This window comes from Centroberyx affinis, unplaced genomic scaffold (genome assembly GCF_046629955.1).
Source record: "Centroberyx affinis isolate AG114_WGS23_722 - 3 ecotype Tasmania unplaced genomic scaffold, CSIRO-AGI_Caff_v1 ptg002062l_1, whole genome shotgun sequence".
NCBI classification, from domain to species: Eukaryota; Metazoa; Chordata; class Actinopteri; order Beryciformes; family Berycidae; genus Centroberyx; species Centroberyx affinis.
In genome coordinates, this window is record NW_027280393.1 from 87,736 (window position 1) to 101,159 (window position 13,424).

General features: G+C 40.7%; 1 protein-coding gene across 1 annotated transcript; it reads right to left on the bottom strand.

Moving 5' to 3' along the window:
* Positions 1-1,495: 1,495 nt before the first annotated feature.
* Positions 1,496-12,463, bottom strand: prlhr2a (prolactin releasing hormone receptor 2a). Its single transcript, XM_071531311.1, has 3 exons — positions 12,392-12,463; positions 3,924-4,401; positions 1,496-2,132 (listed from the first exon to the last, which is right to left on the bottom strand). Exons 2-3 carry the CDS (start codon positions 4,379-4,381, stop codon positions 1,496-1,498), a joined length of 1,095 nt encoding a protein of 364 aa, XP_071387412.1. The 5' UTR covers positions 4,382-4,401; positions 12,392-12,463.
* Between the last annotated feature and the right edge of the window lie 961 nt (positions 12,464-13,424).

The following is a 13,424-nucleotide window of genomic DNA, read 5'->3' on the forward strand; positions in this document are numbered from 1 at the left end:
TGTTGTAGCAGGGCTTGGAGAAAAAACACACTTAGCTCTTAAAAAGGACCAGTGCACCGCAAAAAATGAATGACTAGAAACCAGATAATATCAGTGCAGTTAGTTGGAAGGAAAATACAACTACATAAAACACTGTAATTCGAAGACGGAAATATTATTATTGTTATTGTATTATTATTAATGAGAAACAGGCAAAACTAGATAGATTGGCTGAAAGTCTGCTGTAACCAACACATAAAGTCTGATCTGTCACTTAGCACCTGAGTCATTCTTTCTTTATTTTCAGATAGCCTTTTTAAAAGTTACTAGAAATGAGTATTGCTGGGCTGTTTTTTGGAAAAAAATTTCCTCCTGAGGAGCATGCCCCCGGACCCCAGTAGTCAAATCTGTCCCCCCCAATGGCAAACTGCTTCCTACGCCCATGTTTGTGGATTTTCTTCACCTGGTGGTGTAGCTGGTCAAAAACCAAAACCATTTTTTATTCACTTAGAGCAGTTTATTTTGTGTTAAATAAACCAATGAGTAGCCTAACCTCACATTATATTTAGGATATTTTCTTAGACCAACATGGATGAGGAACAAGCGCCTGTAGCCATGGAAACATATAGCAATCTTTTTGAAGTACTATCTTTTTTAAATACTGTAAGTCATTATGCCTGTCTGTCTCCATCTATTTACATACACAGATTTACACAGCTGCGTGTATTACAGCTGCCTTTCAAGCCCAGTAATGGTACATTGTGTCGGTAATAAGCTAGCAAATCCCCCTTGACTCTCTTACTAAACTCAAGAGAAAAACCAACATAGGTTATCTTACATCAAAATATAAAGGGCTTTTTACATATCTTTATAATTGGATAACACAATAAAGAAAACCTAATGGGTAGTCTAAAATCCAATCAAAATGGAAATGACTTTGAAAGGAAGTATGGAGGTGTAATTGGGATTTTTCTAAAGAATGAAGATAAAAATGCATTGTATTTCTGGTACATCATTTTGTGAATTAAATCCAAATTTTCATCTGACAGAATGTTCGCAAGAATTGGCTTTCATGATCTTAATATCAAAAATAGGTTTAATCATTATTGTACAACTGGGTTAGGTTTATTTTATTTCTATTATGTAGATAATGGGGAAAAAATGAATACCTCACAAGAATAGAAAAGGGACAATTTCGAGAATAATGTCAAATTTCACAATTCAGACAAAAAGTAATCCATTTCATTACAATTATTATGAATACACATGCTGATGGACTGTCAACCCACTGGTTACAGGCTGAAGAGTTTTTTGGTAGGTTAAAGGGGCGCTGCTTGACAGTGGGTTAGTGGACTATGGTGCATATCAATGTCATGAGTTGAAAGCTGGCTCATCCTAGGCTAGCATGTCATCCTACACATCTCATTGTGTCATCTTTCATCATCTCCACTATACTGTCCAATGAAGCAGGAACGACCACAAATGATCTCAAATAGGTCTGGTGATGAGCGGAGCTTCACAGCACCACACTGGCTGTGGCGCAGTTGTTGGCCGGGATGCCGATGCGACGGCGGCAGGTGAACATTTTGCGGAGCTCTGCGCGGAAGCGGTCGTGCAGCCAGGCATAGAGGAAGGGGTTACAGCAGGACGAGCTCATGGCGCACAGGTGACAGAGCAGCTGAATGAGCAGGAAGTAGCGCTTATCAATCAGATCGATGTCAATGTCGCGCAGAACATTGAACACGCTGATGGGCATCCAGCAGAAACCGAAGGCCGCCACCACCAGGCTCACCAGGCGGAAGGTCTTGCGCTTGCGCACGCGCTGAGCCTCCGCCTGGCTCTGGGTGCGATGGCCGGGCACGACGCAGTTCCGCAGCTTCACAGAGATGCACAGGTACGAGATGCAGAGAGCTGACAGAGGCAGGACGTAGGTGATGAAGAGGGTGCTGTACGCGTAGGCCAGCCGCTCCTTCTCCTGGCCCATCCAGAACTCCTCACAGATGGTGAAGCCCTCATTCTTGAACTCCACATGGTAGGTGTGGGCCACAGCTGGCGCCACCAGACCGCAGGACAGAAGCCAAATCCCAGACAGGAGATAGGTGCAGGCCAAGACCGAGATGCGCTTTTTCAGAGGATGTACTGTGGCATAATATCTAAAGAGAAAAGGAGAGGATAGCCTGAATTTATAGGTTAGGTAGGTTAGGTTGTGTTAAATTTAGGTTAGATTAGATTTTATTGTCAGATTTGTCTCACAAATACAGAGGGTGGACAAAACAACAGAAATACCACATGAAAAAGGCCTTTAAACATTGAAGTAACAAAATCATTACAAAGGCAGCTACAGGTGAGTAATTAAGATGAAGGTCAATTAACAGGGTGTCAGCTTTAAAACAGGTCTGATAATTACCGCTTTTATATGTGAGTTTTCAAAGCAATATGAGGCAATTAACAGAGCTCCAAAAAAGCCAAATAGTTGGTGCCCAAATTGTTGTTTTTTTTTTGTTCTTTTGGCAAAAGGAACAGTCTCAAAAATCATGGCACCATGCTAAGCCCAAACAAACTGCTTTGGCAAAGAGGAACAGTGTTCGCAAGTCGAAGCTCACCACAGGGATAGACACACACTTGAGAGTATAGTTGCTAAACACAAACTTATGGCCTCACAAATCATCACAGAATTCAATACCTCTGACACAGTCTCAACAAAAACTGTATGTCATGAGCTGCCATTCGGAAACCCAAGGCCAACACACAAAGAGGCAAACCCTGGTGTGAGGAGAACAAAATCTGGACCACTGAGCAATGGATGAGTCTTTCATCCTTTTTCCTACATCCTGACAAATGTACATTTGGTGAAAGCCCAAGGATGCCTTCAACCCACAATGCCTGTTGCCAACTGTTAGGTGGTGGATCTGCAATATGGGCAGCAATCTTGTAGGAATCATAAGGACCAATGGCTTCTTATTCCATATAAGGAATATGAAGCTTCTTATTCCATATAAGGAATATGAAGCCATTTAAGTCATCATCTTGATGAGAAATTCAAAAGTGGTTTCATGAACACCAGGATATCAAACACCTTCCATGGCATAGAGATAAAACATCATTATCTTTGTTTTCTGTTTTATCTCTATGTTCCATGGCCTCACCAATCAACAGATCTGAACATCATTGGACCTTTATGGGACGTTCTGCAGCACAGAACTTCCACCTGCTTCAAAAAACTAAGTTTTACTTCTTGAAGAATGGTCTAATGTCCCACAACACTTAGTTTAGAACTTGTATGGCAGCATTCAAGGAGGATTGTAGCTATTCTGAAGGCAAAGCGTGGCCCAGCTTCTTGTGATATTCATGTAGTGTTAGGTATTTGCATTATTTTGTCCACCCGCTATATTTCTATGACATTTTTCTAACATCACAAGCCATGAAAAAGACTAAAAACACGCACTGAAACTGTAAACTACATGACAGGACAGATTGATGAAACAGATTAAATCCTAGAAACAGAATATGTAAACCGAGCCGCACGTCTTTTCAGAAGTTCTTTTCAGAACTGGCCTAAAAACCTGCTACATGCAGATGTTTACATTTGCCTTTGCAAATGTGCACTGCAATTTTGTGCAGTTTTCCTTTCAAGGGATAGCAAGATTCACTATTCTGTTATCATTCTGTGGGATATTATGTATTAGTTCTACATTAATGCAGATTATATAGAAGACTTGCAAAAGGCTGACTAAATAGGTTTATTTTTTCATGGAATGCCTCCAGCTGAGGACCTTGAATGCACTCTATTCCATTAGCCTACTCATTTCATGCCTACAATACTTTAAGGGATATTTCAGTGCATAAGCATGTGATGCAAATGCATGTAAATAAGATCCTTGAAAAACCCACTCTATTAATTTCCAAGCAGTTTCTTTGAATAGTCTGCCCAGCCCATGACTTACCTGTCTACACCAATGGCAGTGAGAGTGAAGACAGACACGTAAACTGTCACTGGCTGGATGAGATACACCAGGTAGCACATGAAGCGGCCAAACACCCAACCTCGGGGATTGAAGGCATAGGCCAGTGTGAATGGGACACAGGTAGCACACATCAGCATGTCGGAGAAGGCCAGGTTGCCAATGAAGAAGTTGGTGACGTTGTGCATCTTGCGGGAGCGGCAGATGACGTAGAGGAGCAGGTAGTTGCCGAAGACACCCACCAGGACCACCAGGGTGTAGCAGGGGATGATGAGCAGCTTGAAGGACTGCAGCAGCTCCACCCCCACAAACTGGGAGCTGCGCTTGGAGGAGCCGTTCTGCAGCGCCACCTCAAAGACCTGGCTGGTGCCGTTCCCTTCCGCATCGCCCGTACACGAGGGGGCGAGCTCTGTCGCCCAGCCGCTGCCCGTGCCCTCCATCCCACAAGGCTGATGTCAACCTACAAGGTGACAGAAATCATGACTATTACAGACTATGTAGTGTATGGATGCTATAAACTGTACAGTTAAATGTCAAATGTTGCCTATTCTCAGTGGCAATTGCATAGAAAAAAATGTATAATCCTTGAACATGACTAATAAATATAAATTGAATAGTCCTACTGCTGTATTAAAACTATACATATTTATACAGTCCATTGATCCAATCAATTGTCATCAATTAAAGTTTTGCCTTGAATTGCATTCCTGGGCAACAGCAGATTAGCTGTGCAGTGATGTGTTAATGAGTAAGCTCTTCTGTCAAATAAGCCTTCACATTTGAATTCATGTCCTTCAAATGAAACAGTTTTTTAAATGTGTGCTGTGTAGCCTCAAAGGGAAAAATCACTTGACCGACAGCATAACTTCATTAGAATACAAGTATAGTGTAAAATACAGTATACAGTAGAGTAATACAGTATAGTAGTATAGTATAATCAGGCCTTGGTCTAGCTAGTATTTATCAATAATTCTTTGTTTTATTCAGCTCGGAGTCCCAGAAGGTGACATTTACTGCAGTACAATTTAGGCATGTCAGTAACTTGTCAATCACAGTTGTATACAATTACAATTTCCCATTTGGTGGATGCTTTTTTTTTTTTTTTTTTGGGAAATTATGTTTTTGATTTTTGTTATTTGACAAGGCAATAAACAACATAAGAACACACAACAATCACCAAAGCAAAGAAATACACAACACCATTCGGATTGTTTACAAACCCAAAATTTGGCAGATGCTTTTATCCAAAGCGACGTACACATGAGATTTTAATACAACACAAGCAAGGTTCTAGTCAGGAGAGAACAACGAGAGTAAGTGCCATAAAGCTAAGTTCTGGTCCAACAGGACATAGGTGCTACGAGGCCGTGCTACGAGGCAATGCATTTTTTTTTGTTTGGTTACACAGTCCATTAGGTGAGAAAGTGTTCACTAAAGAGCTGGGTCTTTAGCCTTTTCTTAAAAATTGAGAGGGACTCTGCGGATCGAATGGAGTTTGGTAACTCGTTCCACCACCGAGGAACCACAGAAGAGAAGAGTCTGGATAGAGACATAGGGCCTTGTTGTGGTGGCAGCACCAGGCGCCGTTCCTTGGCAGAGCGTAGTGGGCAGGAGGGAGCGTAGACCTGAATGAGGGAGTTCAGGTAGGTCGGAGCTGTTTTTGTTTGCTGCTTTGTAGGCGAGCATCAAGGACTTGAACTTGATGCGGGCAGCAACTGGGAGCCAGTGGAGGGATATGAACAGCGGAGTGACGTGCTCTTTTGGGCTGGTTGAAGACCAGACGCACCGCTGTGTTCTGGATCATCTGCAGAGGTTTGAGCGTACATGCCGGGAGCCCTGCCAGTAAGGAGTTGCAGTAGTCAAGGCGTGATATTACAAGCGCCTGTACCAGGAGTTGGGCTGCATATACTGTATACTAAGCTAGATGCTTTTCAAATACTTCCTCTCATTTCAGAACATTCTGCCATTCATTGCATATCTCCTCTGTGGCAAGCTCTATATTTTGTACTCAAATCAGATTAAACCAAACACCTAAAATTATTAGCATGCTGATTGACTCAGATCTGGTATAGACTATCCATACTGGATAGTGAGGATGATCAAAACAGCACCAACACCAGCATCAAATACAAGTGAATGTGCTCATGCTGTGGTGTATTAGTTTCAATTCAATTCAATTCTATTCAACTTTATCCCAATTGTGGCAATTTAAAGGGGGCAATCAAAATGTACAAACAAACATGAAAAACAAGAGACAGAATAAATATATCACAAAAACAAAAAGAGACAAGACAGGACAGATGATCAGATAAACAGATTTGTGCCAGCTTGTTGGGGTGCGTAGTGCATTGTATCCTAAACATGATTCAGCATAGCAGGATCTTTCTGATGGCCATTAGAGAGAATGAGCATGGTAATTCTAGCAAATCATTTGAATCTACCTAATCCTCTTTCACTCTGTTCAGGAGAAAGAAACCTCCGTGAGCAAAAACTGCCAAAGCACAAATTGAAGCGTTCAGACACATTTAGGATTTAGAGAATTTACAAGCACAGTGGCTCTTAAATATAATTGAGAGGGATATAAGAGTGACAAATTAAAAAGTCAATACTGTTTTTTTTTTGTCTTAAGTCCTGGACCTTTCTTTTCAAATTATTTACATTTTTCTATTCAGTCACCACTGTAATGCTGTTGTTTAGATGCTTGGGCATGTTATCAGATGTGTGCACCCAAACAAGCGCAGCACCCACTGGGAGGGTGGGAGTGGTGGAAATGTGATTCAGAGAGAATTCAACTCTGTATTGTCCCTACAGGCTTAAACACACATGGCTGGATTGTGTAAAAGGCTCCAGCTGCTTCAAGGTAATAACACACTTGCCTCTGAACCCAAGGTCACATAATGATGAAATGGTGATCTTTAAGATAATGGGAGAGGAGGAGAGAGACGGTAGGAATACAAGATTAGTGTTTCCTGCCTTTCTACTATTTTCTATGTGGAAGACAGCATTCATCTTTGTAAATAAAATCTGACATATTTCCTCAATGAAATGACCTGTTAATAAAAGCAAGCAATCAATCAGGCACTGCAAAGTCTTAATTACTATACGTAAGAGGCTGATGAGTCTTATGGATTGAACTGGTGCTACAATATCAGATATACAAAGCACAAAGCATTCAGTGAATTAATCCATGATACAATTTGCATATAGGCTACTGCGGTCCACTTGATAAAGCTATATAATGTATCCACTGAATTAGATTTGACTCATATGAGTCAAATCTAGTTTAGTAGATATAGGCCCTGTTTTTCATATCCTCGCTAGTGGATGAATATCAATGGAACAACAATTTTCAATATGTGCACAGGAACAAATTGATCTAATAAGTCAACAACTTGTTTTTTGGCTTAGAACTCATCTGCTCTGTCCAAGAATATTCTAGACCAGAGAACTGACACGCTGATATGAATACAGAACATCTCTTCCTCTGCCAAATAGAATAAAAAAAAGATGCAGAAACTAATGGCAGCTATACACATACCGATGTTAAACCCATTTTTAGCAATTTAGTTGAAAACTACCTGCAATCAGTGCAAGGCAAGAAACGACATCTATTTGCTGTATCTCACTCCTTGATATTCCCCTACGAGAAAGAGCTACGAAAAAAACCCTATGATAAATTGTACAAAGGGAACTGCACAAATATCACAGCAGTCCTTATAGGAATATTATAGGAATTTTATAGCATAGCATAAAGCAATCCAATAAAGCACAATAACTTTAAACTCACTACTGAGTAACAGATATACGCACTGCAAGCCCCTATAGTAGTACACTAGTATTAGAGTGTTTTTTTGTTTTTTGTTTTTTTTTAGGTTTAAGTGGATTTCGAGAATAAAGCAATTGCCTACTGTAGCTACATCAGGAATGGGTTGAAAAAGAGCGTGCCTACCGTATCTCGATTGTTCAGTCTTTAGTTACAGAATAGCCCACCAATTGATGGTTAACAGTATCCTGAGCGTCAGATGTGCAGGAGAAGCCTTTTGCTGAAGAGTGAGTCCAGCCTCTGAAAGTCTGTGCGCCTCTGGAGAGATGCGCGCTTCTGACTCAAATTAATGCATGGGCTTCTAGGTAGGCTGTCCGTTTGAAGCTTTGAGGACCCGTGGTATTTCATGTGACACTATTATTTTACCATTCCCATTATTATTACTACTACTATTACTGTTGTGAAGCAAAGGTGTGCCGTGTTGCTCGGCGATCAACAGGTGCAGTCCGCCTGATAGGGATGGCTCGCATTATATCTGCCTTAAAACTCGATTGATGCGTCTATAGCCTCGTGATGGATTGTTTAGCCTGCCTAACCCAACGAAAAAGCCATACAATACTGCGATAATAGTCCTTTGGTCTTGTGTCTGCCAAACTCAAAAGTGAATTCATAGGCTACTTAACCGTATTTTTTATCTCCTGTGGTAGCCTATCACTATAATATCCCTTTAATATCAGGGCTTAAAATTTGACTGTGATCCTACTTGCATAGTAGCTTATCCTTTTGCAATTTATTATAGGATTTGTACTTTAGGGGAGAGCGAGGTAAGATGAGTCAGTTTTTACTGAAAACATTATCTTGACAACGAAAAACAAATGCTTCCACCGATATTTCACGATGTTGACTTTCAAATGAACTTGGAAGAATGCAGCTAAACGAAAAAAAAATGAAAATACAACTTGAATGCCATTTTGCAAACCAACCTGAGTTAAATGTTACATTACATGACCTTAAAAATATCTTTACTTGAACAGTCTTGAAAATAAAAGATTCAAAGCTAAATAAAAAAAATGGTTTGCTGCAAATTAAATGCAAATATGACTGCAATCCAACAGCAACAAATAGGCTGTGTGTACATTATTAAACATTAATTTCAATATTCCCCAACTACTCAATATTCCATGACTTTCCATGATTTTGTTCTTGAACATGAATAAATAATAATAACGGCTATAGTGGCTACTTGTTGGAATAAAACATGTTAAAATCACACAGGCAACACAAACTAGACTCATGAACATAAACAAAATATAACAGGGACTGTGATGGAATGTTTACAGGTCTGTCTACTTATTTCTTGCACAGCTCCTGGCTGTGAAGTCACACCTACTCAATATTCCATCTTTTCAGGCTGCAGGGAAATACAAAATCCAACTCTACTTGCACTGATTCAATTAAGGGCCACACATTCTCATGACACCTTAATTGAATCAGGTGTTGGAATTTGGAATTTACCCTGTGGCTTTTGGCTCAACTTACCCCATAGCCACCTTTTTGAAAAAAGTTGGTCTACACACTAGTTCATTGCTTAATTTACTTTTTGTTACAAAAAACAGTTTTATGAGCATAAATGTACTTATTACTTGTCCTATGTGGCTGGTTCCTTCGCAGCCATATTGAAATGGAAGTCTCTTCCTAAATGTCTGGCCATATGACACATTGTGTTTATCATTGCTAGGATACAGGGGGTGGCTCAGTTTACCCACTGGCTCATCTTACCCCACTCTCCCCTGTACCTGATTGGTCGATGATGGTTGTTTTCCAGACTGTCGTAATCCAGAGGGACCCATAAAGAATCAATTAGCGGGAGTTATTTCTGTAAGACATGTAGGGTTAATACTCCTGTCAGTGCCCTGACCAAGGCACTGGCAAAAGAACTGGAGTTGGTCCGCGGGCGCTGTACTGCGGCTGCCCACTGCTCCTAGCGTGTGTATAGGATGGGTCAAATGCAGAGGACAAATTTCCCCACAGGGATAATAAAGTATACAGGCTTGTACTTGTGAATGTTGGGTAGGCTACATCAAGATGTTGAGTGACACAACCAATCAAATCTAGCTCTTAGCATGGCAGTTCATGCCTTCTTTGTACAAAACCAATTCTTGCTATTGATTCTGAATCAGTAGCTTACTGTGATGTAAGAAGGCCAGGCCTGGTGAGGAGATCCTGGTATGGCATTCACAGTGACAATTGCATTCATTATGTGTCTGAGGCTTTAGGATAGTCATTTAAAGCTGCAAGGGTTTGGTTGTAATCAATAGAGGTTAATTCTCCCCACCTCTAGGCCCACATGCAGCTGATTCTGGTTTCTGTCCTGTCAGGAGGATCTGTTAGGACAGTTACAGGCAAGAACATGTTCCAGAGGCTATGCGCATACTCAATGACTAGATATGCACCTCTATGAATTACCATATCCCATTGTTAGTTATTTCCAGTCTTGTAAGGCAACATAACAATTTTAAACAGTCAAAATGCATATCTGAGAATCATCTTTAATAATTTAAGGTCCAGTGCAATGAGAATTGCATTTCTCAATTTCATGGTATAACTTAACAAAGGACTAAATAACAAAGGGCTATGTGCACACCGTCGTACTGGTGCAGGATAGAGAGATACATCAGTAAAAAGTTGATCCGCACAACAGCATACGGCTCCAGGACATTTATTCACTATTAGCAATCAGACAATACTTATAGCAATAGCAATCAGGCAATACAACAGCAATAGCAATCAGGATATATTATAATGTGGAGGACAAGAATGGATCACATGGTATAATTTCATTAAGATAACTAATGTGATCAGCACATCACATCAACACATCCTCCCCCCAAGGTGTGGAAGTGCAATAAAGTCTGTCAAAGTCAGTGATCATATCAGCAGTTTAGGAAAGATCAGTTCACAGGAAGGGTGTTATGTCGTAGTCCTCATTAGTAGTCCTCCCTGGATGTGTGGAGAGTGAATATCCAATAAGCCTCTCACAGTAATAAGAGGTTATGGATGTCTCCCTCTTGACGGGGTAGGTGCACCTTCTCTATCCCTAAATATTTCAGAGATGCCACTGTCCCATTTTACTTTTAGTCAATAAATCTCTTGGAGTGGTATGCTGTTGTGCGGATCAACTTTTTACTGATAATTTAACAAAGGCCCTGTTAATGTTAAGTTACCCAAATTATTATAACATTGTGGAAATTTCGCTAACGCCCTTTGGAAAACTCTCTCTCTCTCTCTGGTTTTCAACAGAATCAAACAGATTTAGAATTCCAGTGTAAATTATGTCACCTATGCATAGTTAATGAGGTGACAATAGCCAGCCAGCTACTTGCCAAACCAGCCAAAATCTCTGTGCCTCTATTGTTGCGGGGTGCCGAAGTGCCAACACTGGATATTTGTTCCCCAAAGACAGAAATATTAGAGTTATAGGGAAGGTTTGGCTCTCACTCAGTCCTACAACCTTTGTGCCAGCTAACCAACAAAAACTGAAAAAATTATGCTCATTGTGCTAGAAATCAACATCAAACTTTTCCTGACTGAGCTGAAATCCTTGTACTGGATCTTTAAGAAACATGCATGCATACATTGGTGTGTAACAGCCAAAATTGCATGAAATATACGCCTCAGCCCACTGAGCAAAAGACATGATTTCAACGTCGCCTAGACGGCTATGGGCCATTTAGACGTGTTTTAAACGTCTAATCAACGTAAGATTGTTCAGTGGGAGAGTCTTCACTGGGATGTGTCGAACATAGTTTGCTGTTGGTTGTGAACAGTTTAGACACAGGATGTTGGCTCAGGTGGGAGGATAATAACCAAAAGGCCTACAGCAACAAATAATAAGAAGGCCCCAGCAAAGATGGCCTGTGTGATATGTGTCTCAGATACAGCGTAGCAAAATCCTCTTCTCTTGACTCAGCCAACAGGAGTCCAGTGGAGAATTATGTTGGTAAGCTGAAACCTGAGGTAACAATTAAAATGTAACTGTGCCTTTTGCTCTATTTTTATCATTACTGTTTTGGTCATTTGTTTTGACGTTTCATAGCTTTATCGGATGACTTGCTGTGTATTCATCAGTGTGAATACTGAGCAAGCTTTCAACCATCAGCTTTAGATCAGAAACAGCTAAAGTTTTTTTTTTTTTTTTTTTTAGGGACACAAACATATACATCATTACGTCTGTTTCCCTGTCTTCCGTTCCGGTCTGCCTGTATAAAATGTTTACAAATTGCAGGGCATGCAAGGGCTCTGTATTGTGTGTTCCCACATTCATAGGACCATGAATTCTAGCAGTGTGTAGTCTAGATGTTTGACATTATAGGCCTAATTTGTCTATTGCCAAACTACTCGGCTGTTGAAAAAAATTTGTTTTTGCTCTATTGCTCTAATTTACTCGATTTACAAGCAAACAGATCAATTATTTGAGCAAAGACCAAATGCATCCATTGTTCTCTGTGCACCATCACCACCAGTTGTATAATGTAGTTCAAAGGGAATGCAGTAAACTACTTGGGCTGGAGTTCACCTGAGAACCACAGACAAATAAGGTACATCAAACAAACAGAAAAGGGACAACCCAGCATGGGTCTATTTATCCTTATTGGCTCAATGCTAGAATATTGCAGATTGGCTTTACCAGTAGCTGGGCGCTTTTCACTGAATCTGGGAATGTTGATGCTGATTGCCCCTTGGTCCTCAACACTTTCATCTACAGCGTGTGGAGAAAAGAAACACAACACGAAAAGGGATTTTAACTTTGAAGTAACTAAATCACAATTCCAAAGGCAGCTACACGGGCAAGTCATATTAAATTGAATGCCAATTAGCAGTATGAGCCAGGTTTAAAAGAGGTCTGACAATCATCACTTTTATATGAAAAGCAAATGACAGAGTTCCAAACAGGCCAAATACGTGGTTTGCGGGTTACAAGTGCATTGGTCAGAAAAACTGCAAAATGATGTAATGTTCTAGGGGGAAGAGTCCTGAGAATTGTGACACAACATATACCAAGCACAGACAGAAAGGAACTGTGTCGAACCTCACCGATAGCGACAGACAGACACTTAACAGAAACACCACAAAGCGATGGCCTAGAAAATGACCACAGAACTGAATGGACACATCTGCGACACAGACCCAACACAAACTATATGTCCTGACCTTCTGAGAGAGAAGGACTGCCATGTGGAAACCACTTGTATGCATGGCCAATGCACAAAGAGGCATAACCTGGTGTAAACAGAACACATTATTTAGTATATAAGAGAGACGAATAATGCCTTCAGCCCACTATGCCTGTTATGAAATGTTATAAATGGTGGATCTTTGATGGTATGGGCAGCCATCTTGTGGGAGTCATCAGGTCTCATAATTGCTCTCCACTGTAACATAACGGTCAAGGAATATGAGGCCGTTTTACAGGACCAAGTCACCTGCCCCCATACACACTGCCAAACGCCTTCCATGCCCTGCAGTCACCAAATCTAAACACCATTGAACCTTTATAGTTGTGGAGCGCAGAGGGCAAAGTAGATTTCCACCTCCTTTGTCTCTCAAAGAAATGGAGACTTTCCTTCATGAAGAGAGCTCCAATATCCACTACACACAGTTCAGACCGCCATGCAGACTGAAGCTGTTCTGAAGACAAGCGTGACCCTGCTCCTTATTAG

Coding starts and splice junctions, on each gene's coding strand:
- prlhr2a (XM_071531311.1), bottom strand. CDS start 4,381: ATGGAGGGCACGGGCAGCGGCTGGGCGACAGAGCTCGCCCCCTCGTGT. Junction 2,133..3,923: donor ACTGCCATTGGTGTAGACAG/GTAAGTCATGGG, acceptor TTTTCTCTTTAG/ATATTATGCCACAGTACATC.